Here is a 23,187-nt window from a genome sequence, read left to right on the forward strand (position 1 = left end):
TATGTCAGTAACCTTCAGTGGGTGATATTTAAAAAACATCCTACCTTGCAATCCTAGCCTGTAATTGGATAAACTGACCTGCTGAGCTTGTTGTTTTGGTAATTAAAGTAGAAGGCAATGTTATTTAATTGAAGAGCTCAGTTTAATTAAACTCATAATCAAATCCACAGTGTCAACACTTCAGCACTCAATCAAACGCTGGGGCAGTACTGTACTATCTGCTCTTGGCTCTAAGTGTCTGTTTCCTCTGCTATCCAGAAAAATCTCTGACACACACACATGAAATAATTACGACAAAATATTTTGCAAACACAGCATCGTCTATGTGTCGAGTCCAAACCGCACCTTGGAAAGGTGAAAGGTCGACATCTGCCCAGTTATAGCTGCTCGCAATACGACAGCTTTCTTTCAGTGCATCCAGATTTGGGTACCAGTCAGACAGTAAACCTGTATAACACACACACACATATACACAGGATACTTCTGTAGCATTACAGGATAACAGACTGGAAAGATACAGGTCATTTTCATTCCACCACGAGTTCACTCTTGGGAAAAATACAGATTTTTGTCCTAATTACATCATCTGTGGACGACTGCACAGTCACTGCTTCAGTAATTGTAATTTACCGCTGCTTAGATAATCAAGCTAGATGATCGTTTCCATTGTAGTCACATTTTAACAGCCGTGTGGGCAAATGAAGGAGAAGGCTACACCAAATAAAACATTGATCAGGCTTCAGTTCAGTTCAGCGCTGAGGCCACTAGGAGGAGCCAGTCGACTCTGTAAGAGCCGCTGAAGTCGACTGGATGCAGCATTGCTTTGTTCTCACCACAGCAAAGATAATAAATCAGAGGATGATTTACTGTTTAGCATTTGTCATAATTTTTCAGTGGATTATGATTTTAAAATATGGATGTAGAGAGTCGTACTGAGCTGCCAACACATCGTCTTCGCTGACATTAATGTGTGTCTGTGTGATGATCAGGATGAAGAAAAAAAAGCGACGCTGTTCGGAGTCAGACAATGACAGACAGAGGGTCTTACCTGGGTTGCAGGCCATCTGTTGCTGGGTAGGATGGGGCTGGTGGGAGAGGCTCTGATGCTGCTGTCCGTGTTGCTGTGGGTGCTGGCTGTGCTGCGCGTGTTGGGAGGGGTGTGGCGTGTGTTGCTGTGGGTGCTGGCCGTGGGACGGGTGCTGCGATGGGTGCTGCCCGTGCTGGGAGTGCGCAGCGTGCTGGGGGTGCTGTGGGTGCTGACTGTGTTGGCTGTGCTGGGCGTGTTGGCTGTGTTGGTTGTGTTGGTTGTGGGGGACGCCGTGCTGCGGGAGGTGCTGTGCGTGGGGCGAGCCGTGGCCTGGGTGGCCCTGGGCAGGGTGGGACAGGGGCACCTGGCCACTGTTGGCAGAGTGGCTGTTGGGGTGGTTGTTGGGTTGGTTGTTTGACAGGCTGTTCTGAGTGCTGATGGCGCCACTGGGAGAGTGCTGATAGGAGCAGGAGGTGTGGGTCTGCTGGGAGGAATCTGACGGGATGCCCATCAGCCCTGGGAAACAAAACACACCAACAAAAAGCTTGTTAGCACGAGAAACACACACTCCATGAGATATTTATCGATGGACAAATATTTATACAAATTTTTTTTTTGAAAGTGTTCAAACAAGAATTTCACTATCAAACACTGAGAGTATTAAATATATTTATTAACTGGGCTTTTTCATGTAAAAAATAAAAATGCTCTCAACACTCAACCTCGACACGCTGTATTTCTTTACTGTATTATATTCACTGTATCATTTTACAAGCAGAAAAATCTGAAAGCAGTCGCACTGAAAAAGCTGGAAGAAGCAAATACTTTTGTATTTTTGCCTGGCTGGACATTTTTAATCAACAAATCTGATGAATATAAATTTTCTGGCGATCATCTTGTAGCTTTGGAAGTAAAAATGACCACACTCTTCTTTGAGCTTCAGTTTGAGATTTTATTTATCTTTGTAAAACTGAACATATTTCTGTTTTGGACTATTTATTCTAATAGAAGAAGCTTTTTACAGTTGTCTTCTTTGGCTCTTAGAGTCAGTGAATCCTAAAATAAGTGACATTTAATTGATAATTAAAACACCATTGATTGAAGCTCCTGCTGGTGATAGGATGCTTCAAAGTGTCACTCACTTCTTTTCACTCTGCAGTGTTTAAGTGTATTGCACTTGAGCACACACACACACAGTAGCCGTGGTCTTTATATGTAAACACACTTACTTAAGGCATTGTATCTTAACATCTTACAGTAATAGCATCGAGGCCTCCTGTGTTTAAGTAGTTCCACACTTGAGACGGACCAGCTGCCATTTTGTCGTATCAGGGAATGACTCAGCATTAGTTGTGTCTCTGAGGTTCAAGAGTCGGAGCGCTCGCGTCGTCTCTCCTCTCCTCTCCAGCGACACAGCTCTGGATTGTCTTTGACAAATTCATTGTGCTGCTGCTCGGCTCTTTAACAGACACGACTGGGGCATGAACATCTGCACACCAAACTGCAATCATCTGAGTGGCAGGGAGTGGTCTTAAGAGGCCCTGTCCTTCACAGCTTTGGCACAGTAAACCTATTTCGCTGGAGTGCTTTTAGAGCTGACTCCAGCCCCGCACCTCCACAATCGGCACGTAACACTCACTGCAGGGGTGACAAAGGTGCATCTCTTATCGGCGCAGAAAGCCCATTGTCCAACCAGGGAAATACAGAAAGCAATTAACGCGGCACCAGAATAATAATGCGAGCTCATTACCTATTATCAAAGCCAGTGAATTAGCTCACTGTCTACAGCGGCAGAGTGTGAAATCCTCTAGCTCGATTATTTACGCTTTTTAATTGCATGAGCTTGTCTGACTAAGAGATTTCACTTTTATGCGCATAAAAAGGTAAAAACTTTCAACTAATGAAACATAGATGATAGATTAAAGGAGAGGAAGTCTTTGAAAACATTAGCATGAAATGCATTTGATTTGTGAAAGTAGGTTATACACAGAAAGCTCAGTCTACTTTGCTTGTCAAGTGCTCTTTGTTTATCAGTCAATCAGATTACAAGCACAAAAAATGCATTTTGTTCTGCGGGGAATCGCAGGCTTTTGGAAAGCTGTGCTCGATCCACCGCAATGTATTATATCAAACAGACTCCCCATCATTATGACAAATGAACCTCAAATCCAACAGATTTACTGAGGACTTCTTCTCTCTGCTGCAAGCTCTTCCACTTTTCTGATGAAACGCAGGAAACATTTCAAACATGACGGGACTCAGACAGCTTCATGCTGAAACAATACTTAATCAACCATTTAATAAATGCAGCAAGATTTATGTCAATTTAATGAAATATTTCAGATGCGAACTCTCTGACTCTTACTTTGAATTTGCTCTGGAAAAAAAGTAGTAACGATCAAACTGTTAAATACCTGCACATTTCCCTGTAATTAGTACCTAAAGACTCTCTATAGCCACATCTGTTGAGACAACTCCACAAAAAGGAAAATCGTTATAGAAATCATACCGTCCAAAGATAAATTAAGCCCAGGCTCTCTATCGGATTTCCACTTGATGCTCCCAGGAGAACACTCACCTTGCTGGCTGAAGGACTGCTCAAAAACAGACTTGTAAAGGCTGCGGAAGGAGGCACTGAGATCTTCAAATTCAGAGAACAGGAGCTGCTTATCCCTGTCCGGCATGTTGTACTGGGACTGGGGGGGCTGCTGGAGGCTGATAGACTGGGACACGGGCTCAGGGTGACTGGTCACCTGTGGAGAGAGGGATACAAAGAAAGTTAAGAGAAGACAAGGAATATTGAGCAGATATTTTAATCATGAAGGGTTTTTTAAAAGCTGCACCACAAACTACAGGGGGCTACTGATGCTACCAAGAGCACACTGTAATGTTCAAACATACACACCATCTTTATCAGAGATACCTGCCACGCTCATCTGGTCATGGAGCAGCGATAACACAACACAGAAAACCTCCAGAACATGAATACACACTGGTTGATTGAATATACACAGCAAACACAAACATTATGATGCCTTGATTCTTCTGAGGAGCCACCACAAAAATGTTTCTATCTTAAGAGGTGTCAGTCACACAACATGTAAAGAGCAATTAGACAGACCACAGTAATCTAGGTCAGCGCTCACCGCCTTGGCTCGCACAGCATTAAGAGACCAACTGGAATGGACACAAACCCAATACTCTGGTGGCCAGGCAAAATGTATTTAAAACAAAATCAATACCAATAGCTTGTACAAATAAGCAGCCGTTTTATCCATGTATTTGTGTGGGCAGTCAATGTTATGCCCTGCCCCTGGGTGTGAGACAGAGAGCAGTGTTCCCTCCAGCAAAGAGTTTGTCTACAAGATTCATCACAGCAAGGGCAACGATGCAAAACCCATTGCTATTTTACAAAGCAGGACCCGACCCGTGTCCACTGTGGGCTAGCATTACAAGAGAGGTCACGTCCAATTTTTGATCTCAACATCTTCCTCTTCCAAGATGTGGGCAGGCTGCTGGAGTGCATGGCTCACAGTCTGGCTTGGGTAAGAGTGAAGAGGTGATAATAAAGCCAGAGTGTTTACTGTGAGCGGCTGCTGCTGCTGCAGCTTCAGCTGCGAGAGCTAGAGAGAGAGAGGGAGAGGGAGAAAGAGAGAGAGAGAGAGAGAGCACATCCATCAGGCAGAGCCGATCGATGCCCACAGCCTGGAGCAGGGAGCACTCGAGGATGCGGGAGGACCACACCAAAGAGGGGGCATCTCTGGTGGGAGGACATCAGAAGAAGCTCTTTTCTTTGTCTGGCTTCCAGGAGCGTGCACATTTTTCTCTGTTTCCCTTAACCCCCTTCCTGATGTTGTACTCCAGCGCATGTCCACCCTGAACCGCGGTCTATTGCTGGCTACGGCTGGCTCCTCTGAAAGAAAGCCTCCTGGGGCTTTCTGATCAGATGAAATATGGTACACAGTACACTTTCTAAGTCTGGCTGCATTTCTTTTCCATTCATTTAGTGACTGTGGCTCCCCTGCAGCTTGAAAAATGTGGACGAAATAAGAATTCATCATTTGGCTTTAGCAGTTCTTGCTTAAAAAAGATAATCAACACCACCACATTTATATAAATATGCTGTTCAAATTATTCAACTAAGAGGCTTTCATGAGCTGCAACCTGACAACCAGAATTACCAGCAGCCTACTCTCTGTTAACCCTTTAAGGGACAGCCGTTCCAATGTATGTTTAGGTGAGGTAACCAAGGACATGATTTTTTCTGTCTTTGAAGACAGGCTAGATGTAGATTAAATGATGAACACCAACCAGATGTCCAAACATGTTCACACAGGGACCTGTCCAGGAATCTAGTTGGACTTGGTCCATATTATATTTGATCTAAGGAAAGTCTGTGTGTCAATATGTCTAACATCTGAATTAACCCAGATAACTAGCTGTCAGCTTTGGTCACACTGTGTCAAAATCATAACAGGGGTGTGTGTTTTGACACAAGACAACAAATATATGCATTACTGTTTTTCTTGAATTAACCATTTACAGGTTAACACACTCTCTCCAGAGCTGAGCTCATCCTCCTGAAGTCAGTCTTTCTCCAAATCCTTTATTGTTTCAACCGTCCGTAAGATGTTTTCCTAACCTTCAGCCGCAGATGTTAACCATGACGTTAAGACAGGAAGAAAACAAAACAATGCTCTGAACGTTTGTATGACACGCAACAGAGCTTGTAAAATACACACCCCTGTAGTATCTCATGCAAAGCCAAATGGGTGTGACAAAGCTTTGATATTTGACAACGTGGTGAAAACTTGCTGCATCCTCTGGTATTATACAGCTGGAGTATATTTTTTTCACAAATGTATTTTTTAAATGGGAATATTTAAGGAGTCCAAAGACATAAAACCAAGACAGAAACAGCATATAATGAGAAACTCATGTCAGCAGCAGAACTCAGAACTGGGAGCAATACAGAAAAAAGTCAACATATTAACTCTTCGGCCATCTGGGCACTTTAAATGGGTATCATTTGTTGAAAATTAATTTAGTCATGAGATTAAGGTAGGTTTTCCACAAGGCAATTTTACCCAACCAGAGTTTCACATTCTCCCCATCACTGTAGATTTATGTCTCTGAGAACATGTTCTTACCGCCGTATAGCTGTGCACGCTGCCCACACTGTTGAGATTGACGGAGGCCAGACTCTGATCAGACAGGCTGTTGTTAAGGCTGCTTCTTGGACTATCACTTCCCTCCTGGTCTGTGTTGTATAACGCCACCTGAAACACATAAATGTACATTCACTTGTGCTCGCTCTCACATGCACACACACACCAATGTCACTTCCACTCCTGGTTATGGCAGAGCAAATCAGCATTCCTTCAAGATCACTGGTATCAAAAATAATGTTGGACTTTAAAAAGTTATTCAGTGCAGAACTGTGAAGCCTGTGTGTGTGTGTGTGTGTGTGTGTGTGTGTGTGTGTGTTTGTGTGTTTGTGTGTGTGTGTGTGTGTGTGTGTGTGTGTGTGTGTGTGTGTGTGTGTGTTTGTGTGTGTGTGTGTGTGTGTGTTGCATGCAGTGATATGTCATAATACAGTGCTGTCTCTTCACTTCATTGAGAGTGTGTGTGTGTGTTTGTGTGTGTGGGAGATGCAGGTTGCTACTTCTTGTCCACTGCAGTCTCTAAGGGGTTTCAGTGGAACGTGTAAAGGGGTCTGGAGACAGCTGAGACATTCCCATCACTAAAGGTCACACTACTGGCGATGTCAGCCACATCTGCTCACCGAGCGCAAATCCGTTTGGGACAGCTAACAAAGGATTTCAGTGCATCCCAGACACTGACCTTTCAATATAGCAGCAAAACTAGCCGAAGCACTTCAGGATGACGATCTTAATTATCATCTCACAAGGTTAAGTCCTCCCACCATTCCCAAATAAAGTGCGGCGTCAGACAATTAAGACCATGGTAAGAAGAGCGATGCAGATAATGAAATTAATGATACCCACAGAGAATAGCCCATGTGTTGCCTTTTTTTTATTGTGAGAGAGGAATGGCAGTAATGCACTGATGGTGTCGGAGTGGAAGAGGGCCTGGCATTCTGAGACTCGTGTGTTTGCTTGTGTCTGAGTGTGTCCGTCCATGACTGAGTGCAGCATGGTGGCTTCTGCTCATCACTGTGAGTGGAACAGAGCGGGCTCTGTGCTCAGCACAATGAGACAGCAGTGGCAGCAGCCTTCAGGCGGGCAGATTGGTCGGGCCCTGCCCAGCACCCTGCCTCTCAGAGCAGCAGCGGACTGAAGCCTCTTGTCTCTCTACTGAAGCGCTGCGAGCTGCTACAGAGGGCCACAAGCAAGGAAGGCAAGGAAAATCCAGGCAGGCCCTTGCTGTCCTCTCTGCTCCGACTGATTGGCCAGCTGACTAACATGCTGGTATGAATCCAGGAAGCACACATGCAGAGGGAGAGCGCCCTATCATATTAAGCTTTTAATATGGAGCTTGGCTCCTGAGCTGCTGGAATAACATAGAAATACTGCTATTTAAAAAAACAGAGTGCACATGCTGAATCCAGGGAACAACACATCGTACAAGCAAGAGGGGTGAGGCAGAGGAAGAGAGAATGGGGGGGTGGTAAGAGACGCTCATTAGGCAACTCTCGGCTTCCTCCACTCAGTGCAGGCTTGGCTCCAGTGTTCATTAGCGTGAAGGGGAACTCAATGAGCAGCTAAGACTGAAGGCTTAAGCACGTCTACAAAATCAGCGCTACAATGCTAATCAAAAACAGCGCGCCACAGAAGTATAAATGTTATGTGTAATGAAGTCATAAAACAGGCTTTTAGCCTTAAGTCTCTCACCGCAATCTATTTTACTCTGCTCACCCGTAAGTGTGATGATTTCAAAACCTTGCTGCTCTGTGGTTTATACCGACCCCACAGTCCCCTAAGTGAAGACACCCACTCCAACACACACTGTCACAGATGAGCACCAAGATGTATTTCACCTATATGCAGAAATACACACACACACAAACATGCACACACACACACACATATCCAGAAACCCACAGACAGAGGCAGGCATGCTCACACAGGCAGGAGCGCTTCACAATAAATACCGTGTACAGTGTTTGCTAGCAGGCAAGCCAGTCAGAGTTCTATTATTAGCAGTGAATTAACTAAAAGCCAGAGGGTCTCTTACACGTAGGCCTAATCTGGAGCATGAGACATGGATTATGAAATCAAAGCAAGATTGGCCCAGGTGTCTCCAACAATGCCAGCTAGCGTTGAGCACAATCCCTGCACAAGGACTCAACAGACAGGAAGAGGCAGAGTAGGGGAGAGGAGGAAGGAGGAAAGGGAAGAAAGGCCAGACTATTTATCAGCAAACACACTTCCAACAATCCTCTTTTCCCTTCATCATCACACTTCAGTGCCAGGGCTTCATCACATTCATGCCAATGTTTTGGCTTGCTCAGAACACAACCTCTACAGGAGGGGGGGTCTGAGTATGTGAGAAAGATGGAAGAAAAAGAGGGGGGAAGGACAATCTTGTGAGGAATGTCTGACAGCATAGAGAGAGAGAGAGAGAGAGAGAGAGAGAGAGAGAGAGAGAGAGAGAGAGAGAGAGAAGGAAAGAGAGATTCTTGCTGGTTCAGTAGTCGTCTTGCCAGCGTCTCCCATTGGCCTATGTGAGAAGGCGGGAATGAGGGAGAAAGACTGGAATAGAAAGAGAGAGAGAGAGAGAAAAAACAGAGAGAGGGAATTCCTGTGGCTTGGCACACTGTGCCGAAAGAGGCGTGGCCTGTCCTGTGTTTACAGTGTAAGACAGTGAGAAACAAGCTCTCTCAGAGGAGTCAGGGCCTCAGATCTGTTGCTATTACACCCTGTCTTCTGTAAAAGCTTTTGTCACAATCAGGTGAACAAAAGAAACAACTCAAAACTTCTTTTCATCTTGTCTTGGAATCACACAGTCGGCATGTTTGTGTGCCATTTAATGTTTTTTGCTTGTTGCTAGTCTGAGTTATCTGACTGGAGGTATTTGATGGCAGGAGTCCAGACTCTAAACTGTCAGCTCTTTACATTAGGGCCTCATTATGCTGTCACTGCTGGAGGAGACTGGTGCTGCGGCAAGTGCTTGTTTGTAGCAATCAGAGAGGAAAAAGGGTCATCTTTCTCCACACTTAGGCCCATGAATCTGTCGGCTGCAGCAACATGAAAAACTGCATGTTCTCCATGGAAGCAGCCCCAAGCTACTCGCCACTGACACACTCGTCGAAACAAGCTGAAACACTCTGTAACATACTCTACATGCATGTACACACAAGTTTTAACGTACGCCGACATATGCTCACACACATAAGCGCTAACTCCTCTTCACTACGAACACCCCTGTTCACATTAAACCCTTTTTTGTAGCGCTTGCAGCAAATGAATAAGCCACTCTTGTAGGCTTTTTAAAAGTACACCTGAGAGCTGCCCCCACTGGGCTCAGAGGATGAGAGCTTAAGGTTAAAAGCCTATTTAAATTTCAGAGTGAGCGGCGCACACTCACAGCTAACAGCTAGCAATCCCTGTAGCTTTGCTCTGTGATGTACAAGTGTTTCCAGGCTTTAACACGTATTTAAAAAATATATAAAAGGGCTGTGGAGAGCAGACGGAACAAGCAGCAGGGGTGGTCACCTGCAGTGTGGAAGCTTAATGTGGTCACAGCCTGAGAAACACGACTCTGGGCGTCAACCTCGACTTCAGGTGTGAATACAGAAAGGCCATGCAGCGTGCAGTGTATCCTGTTGCAAGTCTGCATGGGAATGTGTAAGGTCTATCAGGTTGCCGAAGCTAAGTATCAGTGTGGGCATCATATTTCCGTGCTGGTGATAACAAGAGCCTGCTGCCTGTTTTTGTAGAGGAAAAAGGTGCTGCAGTGCAGAGAGTTGTGTATTTTGGTGTGGGATGCTTTGCAGAGAAGCTTTAGGCATATGAGCGTGTGCTATTGTGTGTGTGTGTGTGTGTTTGTGTGTGTTTGTGTGTGTGTATCTCCCCTCCACTAGAGTGCTCCTCTCTCTGTAGGGAATAGTGCTGTAGGTGGTTGGAGAAGTGGGTGGGGTCAGGGTGCAGCCGTGTAGCCAGGTGTGTGTTGGAGCTGGAGGCTGGATGGCTGTTGTAGTACCTGTTAGTCACAGTGTTGATTGCCAGCGTTGGAGAGGCACTTCCAGAGATCATACACTCCATCCCCAAAGACTCCGACTCCAGGCTGTACGGCGTAGAAGCCTGTAGGGGTTGGGGGCGGGGTGTGGAGGCAGACAAAAAAAATAAATAAAAATTCAACATCATCCAATGATTAAACGTTTGAGAACCCACTTCAGGTTGCAGAGACAGACCCGCATTATGTTTGTGACAAATCTTCTGTTCAGACCAGATAAGAATCCAAAAAATTAAATAAAATAGAGCTATTGTTGTACGACATAGCAACACCTTTATTTAGGTCACCTTTGAACTGTTCTTTCTGAGAAGATGTAGACAGCCCCCATCCCCAATATCACCTCCTACCTAACACACACACATACAGTAAATACACATCCGCATGCAAGGAAGCACGCACTTGCCCTTGTCTTGGTGTATAGGAGCACTGCTGAGAGAGATAACTCTGGCATGCCTGTCTCCCAAAACTGCTTACTGTAAGAGGATTGGCTGCCAACAATACCATTTTTAATTCATGATAAACATAAATGAGATTTCACAAACTCCCAATTTCAATGTCTGAGACTCTTAATGGAATGCCTTGTAGGCAGACAGTGTCTAGAGGGGGAGGAGGAGGGGGGAGTACAGCGTATGAGTCTTACAGCAAACACACTCCTCACTGGGTGCGTTCTTTTGTGTCATGCTCAAATGAACAGAACTGCATCAGGAAAGGTTTAGTTGAAACTGTTGGCAGAGCCGCATAATAAAAATAATGCACTCTTCCTGTACCTTGCATTTGTTGTATATAAAAATCTCACAGCAGCAAGAGACACGGTTGGTTGAATGGATGTGATAGTATTTCGCTGCTGTAGGGCGACTACGTCAACAGCATGCTAAGTTTTATGTTGTCTTTGTGCTTGTGAGTCTGTGTGTGCTGGAGACAATGGCGTGTGCAAGCGTGTGAGGGAAGAATCCTCCTTTCATCGTCGCTTCTGGTCAGCCACATTGTGGGAAAGGAGGAGACAAGAGGCCGCTGTGTGGGGATGCCCCAAGGCCAGGTCAATCTGAGCGGCTCACTTAAACCTACAGCTGTACGTAACGCTGGATGAAACTCATCCATAATTAAAGACAAAAGCTCCTGCTCAGAATAGCGCGCACAGCTCTGCATTAATTGATGTTTGTTAAAAAAGTGAGTGCAGAATGTAATGTATGTAATGGCTGCCTGGGGCATAGTTTATTAATAAGGACCCCACTTCATGACAGGCTAGCGAAGCAGCATGGAGAGGCAGTTACATAAAGTCTGGATATGAACTCCTACTGAGTCTGTGTGTGTGTGTGTGTGTGTGTGTGTGTGTGTGTGTGTGTGTGTGTGTGTGTGTTAGTTTGCATGTGTGAGAGTGGGAGAAAGTGGGAGAGAAAGGAGGGCAAAAGTAAAAGAAAACTGAGGCAGACGTAGAGACACGGAGGCACAAATAAATCCTGAACCAAGCAGAGATGGAGGCAGAAGCTTTTAGAGAAACAGCATATGTAGAGAAATATCTTTTTTGTTGTTGTTTTTTTTAAATATGCAGAATCGTCTCTCCTCCTCACACTCACCCGCTCTCCAGATCGCGGCCTCTTCTTTGGCCGTGTGGGCAAGGCGTCCTCCTTCGGGTTTGTGTCGATGGCCCAGTAAGAGCCCTGCAGACAGACAAAACAACACCTGTGAGCTGATTAAACACAACAGATTGCTTTTTGTGACATTTCCTCTCTGACATAACAGGACCAAAGCATCAGATCTTTCTTTGGCACTGCAACATTGTTTAGAAAATCGGAGGCCCTCGTCTGCTCCGCTAAAGTCTGTTCTATCAGCTTTTATTTGAGTTGATAGCTGTGAGTTTGTGCGGCGTGTGGGTGGCTTTTTAGTAGGAAAGGCTTGGCTTTTCCTCCTCTGCGGCTGCTCCTCAATGAGAGGCTGGTGAGGGCAGCTGGTGGTGGTGAAATGCTAAGCCTTTCCTGAAGCGGTACTTCCTCAGCCTCAGGTACTGAGTCAGAGCGCTGTTGCCAAGGATGAAGGCTCCACAGTCTCAGCTCAGGAATCGAGGCAGCACTAGCCCTGCCGTGATGCTTTCTTCTAAGGTCTGAGAGGGGCTAATCAAGGAGAGAACAGCCGGGGCTGGCTCTTGGGCTACAGCTTGCAATTCCACAACCAGGCTGCATTATTTATCTTTGCATTCGGCCCCGTTTAATTTATTTTTCAATGGTGTTCCTCCCCAAATCAACAGGAACACGGCTTACAGTACAGATTTTTACCCCAAGGCCCTGCGAGTTCTGAATTTATTTTTAATATTTCATATGGCCTCCGATAAAATCTCAATTGTCAGGAGAAAGTGAGATCAGGACCTTAAAATTACTTCCTCAGCAGAGAGAATAATTGTTATTTTCATGAGAGATTCTCTGAACAACAGGAGAGGCCATAGAAGGAGCTGTATCTAAGTATCTGAAGTATCTATACAATAACCGCTGCATACTCAATGGCTTGTTCTCGTTAAAACCAGAAATCTGTTATTTTCACAGCTCACCAACACCACTGCAGCAACTGTGAAAATATAAAAGCAGGTTGGCCTATATTTGTCAGGGGGTTAAAATTATAAGTTTAATAAGTGTGAGGCTTTGGGGTCAATTAACATTTCCTAAGAGGGTTAGAATAATTCACAGCACAAATCAACCCAAGTTGAAGAAACATCTCATATCCATGTAGGCTGCAGTAAAATGCAGCTGGAGCCTCATTACACAGTTCATGTTTTCTACAAAGAGCTGTTCTGAAGAATAGATGTAAAGGTGAGAGAAGGTGTCTATAACATGTGATCCCTCTCTTCGTTTAGATGCAGGGGTTAATGCGGGGGTTCAGATTGCAGATGTTTTAAAATGAGGAGTCACAGAGACAAAGCCAGGCTTGATAGTGTTGCTTTTAATTAGGGGGGGAGGAAGAACACATTAAGTTAACCCTCATGGGAGGGGAGTTTCTGCATTTCCCTGCACCCACCCCAAGAGAGATGGAAGGGGGAAAAAAAATCATATAAAGAGTCATTAAATTATTCACAAATATACAGAAAATACTGTAGCAAAGCCTAGCGGAGTGTGTCCATGGAGTCTGGGGCAACAACATGGCAAAGCCACAGTATTTTCTGCACCTAGAAAACAAAGGCTGCTTTACTGATCTCTGGAAAAAACTTAAGAGAAAGAAAGTCTATTTAAAGGAGGAGTTCTTGACCCATAAATGACACCTCTCATTTTCATACCTCAATGTAAATGATGTCAGCTAGTTCCTCTTTTGTGTGTAAAAATAGAATAGACAAACAAAGCGAGTACACAGGTCATCCCAGAAAGTCCAGTTCAAGACTCAGACCAATTAAAATGACGATTATTGACGGTAGCCTTCAGAGGACTGCAGTTCTACCTCTTAGGTAGACAGGGTGGTGTCTGTAAGTGTGTGTTTGTGTGTACAATACCGGCTGTCCATCTCTTACACCATCTCAGGGAGAGAGAGACAGAGAGAGACATGGCTCTCCTATCTCATCCAACCAGCAGTTCTCATATTCCTGCACATTACAATATTGATGCAACATATCAAGAGCGGCTAGCGCCTCTTGAAGTTGTCTTCGGGGGGGATGGGAGTGAGGAAAATTCCAAATTAAACATTAAGGATGCGAGCATGTTGGCCATGCATTGGAATGGGATCCATACAGCAATAGATTATTTTGTATTTAGTAGAGCAGCTCCCAGGAGTGTCAATATCAGAGGATTACAGCAAAACATGAAATTAGCATTCAGTCCCATCCCCTACACAGCTAGGCGTAACTCTTCATGCATGTGTCGGTGTGTGTGTGTACGCGTATGTGTAATTATTTGTGTGGTTCCTGAAGCATATGTAGCGTATGCTCTAACAGTGCTGGGATGAAATCTGGGTTAGGCTACATATGGTTAGACCTATGCACACCAAGATACTAATATAGGCCCATAGGCTCCTTCATCATGAGATACTCAGTGGATGAGGGGATGCTATTTATCAGGTGGATGTCGCAACAGATTGCGGAGGAAATCGGGCTGAATAGGCAGCTCTAGGTGGGTCCTACTGAGATTCAATGTCAAATTAACATGTAGAACTTGCGTATTCTTTTACTGAGGAGAAACTGGAGACAGAGAGCTGGGCGGAGAGGAAATCAGCTCTATTTTTCACCATGAGTTGGTTAAACTTGACTTAATACTTCAGGGGCTCAAGATTTTGGAAATGACCTGACATCTGCTCTGGTTTGGCCCCATCTCTGCCTGTCTTTGATTTCCCTCACCCACATCTGTTGTCTGTATGGTCCAAAACACTAGCCTCCCCTTACATTTGAAATGAATTGTGCGGGGGGTGGGAAGGTTCTTAATAGATTATGAGCATGCCATGCGTTTCCAGACTGTCAGAGTGTTGGCAGACATTCAAAGATAAAATGTTTCTACCAGAGTTAGCATGATACACACCAAAAAACAAACAAAAAAAAGTAGATCCTGCCAGCTGAGAAATTAAACATTTTCTTCTGTTAGTATACTATTCATGATTACATGCTTTTTTTTTCTGTCATATAATTACATTCATGTCTGAAAATCTCACCTTCCCTGGGTCATCTTTGGAGGCGAGGCACTTTGAGAAAACACTTGTTCAATGACAGATTGTGCCGTATGGAGTTCTGTGGAGGGAAACAGAGAGAGAGAGAGGGAGAGAGTCGAGGTGAGTGAAACACATATCAGAAATCAGTTTACCCAAAGTCTGTTGTGCTCGAGTGTGAAGAAAAACCACCGCCAGCAGCAACAAGGGCGAACAACTTGTTTGGCATGTATCGTTTAGGTTTAGTCACGACTCTTGTCATCAAGGTCGGCTCATCTCAGTGGCATTAGATCTGGCCTGTACTGTGTCCAGATTTCACTCCACACGCATTATACACAAGCGCAGTCTGTGTACAAAGCCACCAGGAAGCAATATCTTTCATCAATGTCCAACAAACTGCAGTCTGGTTACACAAATATATCGAATTCCTCGGGTGCCAAAAATAGGAGCCAGGAGGAATCCCACACTGGGATGGCTGCTGATAGCAGGGCCTGATATTAATTAATGCTTCAGCGAGCTCCTGTGGGGGCAGGAAATAAATTATGTAGATCATTCTGAAAGTTAACTCATTACAGTGTTACAAGCTACTCCACAGCGCTGAAGAGGGAGGTTCATCCAGCTGCCTGATTGGGGGAGGCGAGGTGGGCTGAAGTAGTCACAAGGGCCGGAGAGCGATGCTCCAGGCCCGGGTTAACCAGCTACTGTAAGGCCCTCAGAACCAGCTGGAGGCAGGCCAGCTGAGGGCTTACAAGAGCCAATGGTTGCACACGCTTCCCACTCCACTTTATGGAGTGGTATTGACAGATGGCCACACTGAAAAGCTGTAGGATCCTCTGATGAGTTTAACGGATGCAGGAGATGAGCAGAGAGAAGCACAGACAGAGAGAGAAGAGAGAGTGAGAGACAGACAGAGAGAGAGAGAGACCCCCAAGTGCAAAAGATGGGAGCTGCTTGTTCAACAGTATAGGCAATTATACCACAGGAGGGATGATAATGACAGCCTCGTTGTAATGCTGTCAATCTCGCGGTTAAATCACTCTGAAATGCCAATGCAATCCAGATGAAGTCTAACACTGCTCTCCAGCAGAAAATACAGGGGGGGGGGGGGGGGGGGGGGGGGGGGGGGGGGGGGGGGGGGGGGGGGGGGGGGGGGGGGGGGGGGGGGGGGGGTGGGGGGGGGGGGGGGGGGGGGGGGGGGGGGGGGGGGGGGGGGGGGGGGGGGGGGGGGGGGGGGGGGGGTGGGGGGGTGGGGGGGGGGGGGGACCTGGTGCCGTAGTCAAAATTATTTTGTTCTCGAGCCAGAAGGGAATATTTTCTGAAAGTGAAACTCTACACAAAATCCATCTTTTGAGTATCAAACAAGCATCCCCCGTTGGCTTGAAAGACAGTTCTAAACATGCTGCAGTTTTCTCTTTTGCTGAGAATTTATGTTACAATGGATCCCCTGAAACTTTTCTACGTTGGCTCCTTGTTGCGACTTGAGTTCAAGAATTTGGTGCCAGCCTGCAGGACAGTGATGAGACCAAACATTGCACTCCAATCCCCATGTGTGTGCTCATTTGATTTCAGTCAAGACTTTAGTCTTTCCTGGCTCTGCAGCAGTAAAATGAAGTCAGGACAGCCAAGTCGAAGCCCTTATTCCTTTCAGGCTGAAAACATCATTTTATAGACTTCACCTCCACTTACTTATATCTCATTTCTTTAAGATTTCTGAGCAGATACTCTGTAGCAATGAGCATGCTTTTATTTTTATGCAGGAGGGTTGCAATTTCACACCTTTGAGCTCACTTTTCTCTGATCAAGTTTAGATGCATTCATTCCAACATATTTGTGAGAATGTGTGCAAAAAACATAATGTAGTGCCGAAATATTAAGTTGTCAAGAGGAAGATTTGTGTCACTGAACACAAAAGAATCGTAATCCTTCACTTTGCTGTATATCAAATATGGCCTATACTCTAAACCAGGGGTTCCCAGAGTGTGGTCGGGACCCCCTGGTGGGTCGCGAGACACAAATGGTGGGTCGTGAGATGTCCTTCAGAATTTGTTTTTAAAAAGTTATCTAAAAATAGTGTATTTTAACCATTTTAGTAAAAAAAATAGCCACAAAATAGTAGCCAAATTAGCAAAATTTCAAAAAACCTTGAAATAGAAACATAATGAGTTTTCTGTCTTTCTTTGTTGCCAGATGACTCCTAAGTTTAGGGTTAGTGAACAGTTAATTATCAAAAGCATCAGTAGCAGTAGTCTCGTTCATAACAGCACAGGAAACACAGCCACATGCTCATATAGGTAGGGTCATTTTCTGCAGACCAGCTAAATGAAGCAACATTAAATCACTTTGAGGGGTCGTGGGTCTTTGGCACCTATGTTTTGGGGGTCGCGGGCTGAAAAGTTTGGGAACCCCTGCTATAAACTAACTGCAAAAAGCAACAATAGTTTGTAATATCACCCTTTTGGGACAAGTAATGCTTTTAAAATATGGACACTGAAACTAATTGGAGGAGATAATGATGTAGTTTTGGTCTTGTCACAACTATCATGCAAAAATTAAACAATTTGGGCCAATCAAAGCTGCTGTTGTCTCTAATAAGGAGCATAATATCAGTCTTTTCTATCCTCCTGTTTTTAGAACTGCAGGATTGAATGTTCGAAACTCAAAAGATTTTGGGTGGAGTATCACCCAAATACCTGAAATGAGGAATCCAGTCCTCCAGACAAAGACAGCAGTGCCAAACACAATAGTCAGAGTAATAAGAGACAAAGGCTCACATGTCATTTCACAGCAAGATTTCCAGTACACCTACGCACACGAGTTTCTCAGGACTCTGAAATTAACTCAAAATGATCTTCAAAACACTTCTATCACCAAATCCATAACTGTTTGGGGAGATTAAGTACAGAAAATTTAATTCAAGTTTACTTTCTAAAAATCTCCCGAATGAAGATATTTCATATAAAATCACATCAACAACAAAAGTAGGAAATCTTCACATTTATGTTAAGATTTGCTTTTAACTCAGTATGGATTCAGACTTTTTTGAAAATTGACCTGTCATTTAATTTGATAAATAGTATCTTTTTGTTAAGTTATATTTTGAGGCATTTTTGCCTTCAGGACAGCTGAAGAGAGACAGAAAATGCAGGGAGCAGCGAGCGGGAGAAAACATGCAGCAAGTAGTTGAGGCCGGGAGTCGAACCTGCGAAAACTGCGACAAGGACTATAGCCTCTGTATATGGGGTGCGCACTTATAACGCAAGGCTAACAGCGTCTCTTTAGGGTTAGGGTTCCACGTTGTAATTAAACTCTTTATATGCAAGTTTGACAGTGTGCGGCATTCTTGCAACTCGAAGTTTGTGACCTGAGCTTCTTCTCACTTCTCTCCTACGCACCTGTCTTTTGAAGTTGACGTGCAAAGCCTTTTCTTCTTTTTTGAACACAGCCATACTTAACATCGACCGTTACAGCCTCTGATACATACCAAAACACATTCATGGAAAGATCTCAAACCACAATATATTTTGGTCACACTGCTATCAGATCTTCCAAACTAGATACAGAAGCACTCAGGCCCAGCACTGTGATCAGAACCCTCAGTGGTCTGAATGTAATCGAGCCACAAGATAGATCAGTAGAATCACATCCAGGAACTCGCGTAGGCCTTACGAGTGTATCTCCTGAAACATCATAATACAGTAAAAGTAGAAGTAGATCGACTTAACCGAGATCACGACCGAGCCGGACTACTTTACACAAGACACATCAACAGCATCGGTGTGCGGGGCCATGTCCTTTCAGCCGCACTTTTTCGCCTCCACTGTCACAGTCCAACAGTATGAATAAAACAATGTGGAGTCAGAATGTGATCATGCATAGTGGATGGTGACAAACAGATACGAGGCTCTCAGTTTAGCCAGCCTTTGCTACTTTAAAACCCTGAGACATGTCCAACAGGGGAGTGTCTGTGTAAAGCAAGCTGTACACTGTCACACACACTTAAGTACTTTGAACCATTTGCCTCTGCAGCCAGTGTGTGTGTTTGTTTGTGGATTTGTGTGTGTGTGTGTGCGTGCTGTGCGTGCGTGCGTGCGTGCGTGCGTGCGTGCGTGCGTGCGTGCGTGCGTGCGTGCGTGCGTGCGTGTGTGTGTGTGTGTGTGTGTGTGCATGTGTGTGTGTGTGTGTGTGTCACAGAAAGGTGGCTCTATCCATTAAGGGCCTTCTGCAGGGCCTAAATCATTGATACAGTGAAGCAGCTGAGGCCTGCTGCTTACATTAGAAGTTTACTTTTTAATGACTCTGCCTGCTCTCTTCTCTCCTTCTGACGGGCCCTGTGCCCACAACGTCCCATACTGTGTCGGATAAACTCTCTCTGCTGCTTCAGACACATCTGTGGAGAGAAGCTAACAGGCTGAGGGTCATTTATAGGCGAAGAGATGAACCAGAACAAAAAGGGGAAGGAAGAGAAAGTGTGATGACGGCAGTGACAGTGGCTGTATTGATAATCTTTGTGTATTTGCAGAGTAGGAGAGAGAGGGGAGAGCGAGATGAAAAGTCAAGACCAATTACCTCTTGGTTATAAACAGTATGTCAGCATTGGAGCAGCATCTCCTTAGTTTTAGAATCTACGTGGGTTTGAGAACAAAGTGTTTGCTTTAAGACATTGGGCTAAGTTAGTTTAGTGGGACCACAATACAGAGGGAAGTGAAGTAGGTGGAAGAGGTCAGAGGGTGTGAGCGGTGGTACACAAAGTGAGTCAGACAGAGCTCACTGCAGGGGTCCTGTCCAAGTGCTGCCCAGCATCTACCTGCAACCCCCACAGAGCACTTCATATCCAACCTCAGCACAAGCCTGAGTGTGTGTGCATGTGTGTGTGTACGTGGGGATGCCTCCTACACACCTTGAAACCCACGCACACACACACTGGAACGTGTCTCCTAACAAATGCAGTGATTTAACACACCAGGACAGCAGTGGAGGCGTAAGCAGCTCCGCCCTCGCTGCCCCCCCCTGCTGAGGAGCGCTGCAGCTCAGCAGAAGGGCCGCCAGGGGAAAGTAGGTCAGGCGGACCTCTGCGCTCGGCGTGTCAAACGTTCAGAGTGAGCTAAAGGGACAGGCCATGTCAGAGCCCTGCTCCTCACAGCTGGGGAGGAGGAGGCGCCCCGTGCACGTCGCTCAGGACCCAAGGGAGCAAGCGCGGCATGCTGGGAAAGACACACGTAAGCACACTTACCAGTTATGACACAGGGACGAAGACCACAACCGACGGAGAGGCAGAGTCACACTGTGGTCCAACGTGAATAAATCGATGCCCTCGTAGGTTCCTGGCCTTCCCACATTCACAGGATATTCCTGAAACTTTACGCCTCTAGACAACGTATGCGGGGGCTCTGGCCAACCAACACGCACACGGCCCACTCTTCCCCACAACGAAGAAAAGCAACAACAGGCTTTAGAGTTCAGGTGTGAGTTTACTTGAAACATTCCTGAGACGACCGACGTAGGTTCTCTTGATATGATGAAGTGTTATCTCTAAATAAAGGAAGAACTGAAATCTCACTGGATTTGGGGTCTTTGTGATCAAAGTGTTCTTCTAAAGAATTGTTGTGTAGAAAAGTTGTTCTAAAAGAGGAGGGAACCAGTCTTAAATAAAGCAATAAGTCCTACTACAGACAGGTCAATATTTCTCATTAAATCATTCCTGAGCTTATGTCAGTTTCCTGGTGAAGAACAGATCAGGGAGAAAAGAAGAGGATGCAGAATTTTAAAGCTCATCTTTGGAACAAGGTTAGCCTTGGTGGCAGTGATCATTACAGTCAAATCTTGTTTTAAATTATTCCATTTTAAATGGCAATATTTTTCTTCTTCTGCAATTTACTTATTAGTAAAAAAGCATGTAGCAGAGTCTATTCTATTCAAGAATAAAATGCAATGGCCCAACTTTTAAGCCTGATACCAGACCTGTGCTTTGGTGTCGGCCGATATCGATACCAATCTGTTCCAATACCTTAACTCCTTAATGTGAGGATGAGACTGGGGAGCATGTTTTTGCAACATAATCAATCAATCCTTATTTATATAATAGCATCAATTCACATTAATGTTATCTCACTACACTTTACAAACCAGCAGGTCTAGACCAAACCTGAGGTAAATCCTCAAAACTAACAGGATTACTAATCAACCATAAACCTCTAAACGCAGCAGTGGATTAGTCAGGTATTAAAATTCCTCTGTAGAAAAACTGCATCAAATGAGAACAACATATGCCTGTGGAATTTGTTGTGTCATATTTTGCTACACGGACGCCACCTCTTGAAACATTGGCTGCGTACAAGCAGCATGATCCATCGGAGTTGTTGGCAAAATAACCCTGAAATACCCCCAACTGCTGAGGCCTCTATAGTTAGCTTCTCCCATGTTAAATTACTCTCCACTTGGGTTGCAAAATTCTGGGAATTTTCAAAGTTGGATAAACTTTCCATGGAATTAATGGGAAATTATGGGAATAAACGGAAATAAACCAGGATTTACTAAATTAAAGATGGCTCTTAATAGGGAACTTAAAAATTAGTTGGGGAAAATGTATTTTAGCATAATCCTGACTAAAACAACCAGATTTCATGCAAGTACAGTTGAATATCTGTGCTATTCCTCAATCACATGCACATAGCACACTGCCCCCTACATGCACTGACAGCCTGACACAGAGCCATCCTCAACAAGGCTGGACAGTGACACTGAAGAGGAAGAGTCGGAATTGGATGTTGAGGAAGTGGACATGGAGGATGTGATGAGACCCAGGAAGAGCTCATTGCCTGAAAGGGTTTAGCAAAAATGCAGAGGCTAGGCTTGAGAAGCTTGAGGGAAGATGCTTTTTCATTTAACATTTTGAATGAGACTTTGTTGGGATTGCATTTATGTTATTTTTGAATGGGTTGGGTCGGGGGGATGAGTTAATTCCCAGTTAATTCCCATAAATTCCCATAACTCCCATGAAAAGTTTCCAAATTGGCATATTTCCAAAATTCCCCAGCTTAACTTGCCATGGAAATTGACCGTAAACTTTCCAGAATTTTCCACCCCTTTGCAACCCTACTCTCTGCAAAACGCCTGATGACATACACACACATGGTTGAACACGGAATAGCATAGAGATGAGTTGAATGGATCAGCCCTTTGTCACAACACCCAATCTAGCTTTCTGAGTCACCGCCTGACCAATACCTGATAACAGGATCAGAATCAGTGCATCCCAAGTCAAGAATACAACTGTGTAGATATCATACAGGTGTGTGTTGCCTCGTCTAACTTCATCTACCTTCATGCATGGAGTGTCTCTCTCTACAGATGAGCAGAAAGTTTCTGTCAGCAGCGGAACTCTGATGATAGGACCCCAAACTGCGCAGCCAATAGGACTGACCAATGGAGGAATATGAGGAGCCACTGCAGGGATACATGCTTCAGATCTGTTCAAAGGTATATAAACCAGCTCTTCGAAATGAATGAATGCTGAGAGGGAGGGAAAGAGCAGGTCAGTGAGTAGGCGAGTAAAACAACAACCAAACAACTAAAAAGAAAGAGAAAAGACCTGAAGGTGGGCTATGTTTCAATGAACCTGTACGGCTTTCTTCAATAATAAGGTGGGACAGAGATTTCACTGAAAAGAATGGATGGTATCAGTAAAATATATTAACTGTGTAAAGATAAATTGCTGCATCAGAGGATGACGATCCCTTCCTGACCTGTGCTGGAGGAATGCAGCAGTGTGGAAATATGTCAGTCTTCTTTTTTGACTATTTAACAAATTAAAAGAAAATAAGAATCATAAACTACCCTGCAGGTAAAACTACAGAGGACGTGACTAAATGGAGCTTAATGCTACTGAAAATCAAATAAAATCAATGATGGAAATTACATTTTAATTTAGCATAAGTTAAGGTAAAAGAAAATGGAAATGTGTTATCCCCGGATAAACCCCTTGAGACTTGATTCAATAACATGTCACGAATCAAGTCAACAATCCAAAAGGTAAAATACCATACTTGAGGAGTGATCACTAAAATCTGCACACGCACAACTGAAGGGTGGAGGCTGGTCGAGAGAGAGGAGAGCAGAAAGTTGGGATGACGACAAAATGAGTGTTGTAATAATTGCATCAGAGCATTATGGGGAAAAAATCAATCATCTTTTATTTAGCCACAATCTTTTGTTTAACTTGTATGGGTGAAAATATGAAGACTATATTTTTCACACACAAGAAAAGACATCCAGGATAATGATCAGCAGACTGACAGAATCACTGAAACCCAACCAAACAATAAGAACAATACGTTGCAATACCTCTGATTAAAGTA

The 23,187-nt window shown here is 44.5% G+C and overlaps 1 protein-coding gene across 1 annotated transcript in view; it reads right to left on the bottom strand.

Moving 5' to 3' along the window:
- The window catches only part of foxj3 (forkhead box J3), a 97,182-nt gene that overhangs the window by 6,709 nt on the left and 67,286 nt on the right, over positions 1 to 23,187 (bottom strand). The window contains 8 exon segments of the mRNA XM_034689459.1: positions 346 to 447; positions 1,049 to 1,543; positions 3,606 to 3,780; positions 6,178 to 6,308; positions 10,194 to 10,293; positions 11,800 to 11,883; positions 14,840 to 14,860; positions 14,862 to 14,915. Coding sequence (XP_034545350.1) covers positions 346 to 447; positions 1,049 to 1,543; positions 3,606 to 3,780; positions 6,178 to 6,308; positions 10,194 to 10,293; positions 11,800 to 11,883; positions 14,840 to 14,860; positions 14,862 to 14,915 — 1,162 coding nt within the window.

Source organism: Notolabrus celidotus, chromosome 1, assembly GCF_009762535.1.
Source record: "Notolabrus celidotus isolate fNotCel1 chromosome 1, fNotCel1.pri, whole genome shotgun sequence".
Lineage (NCBI taxonomy): Eukaryota > Metazoa > Chordata > Actinopteri > Labriformes > Labridae > Notolabrus > Notolabrus celidotus.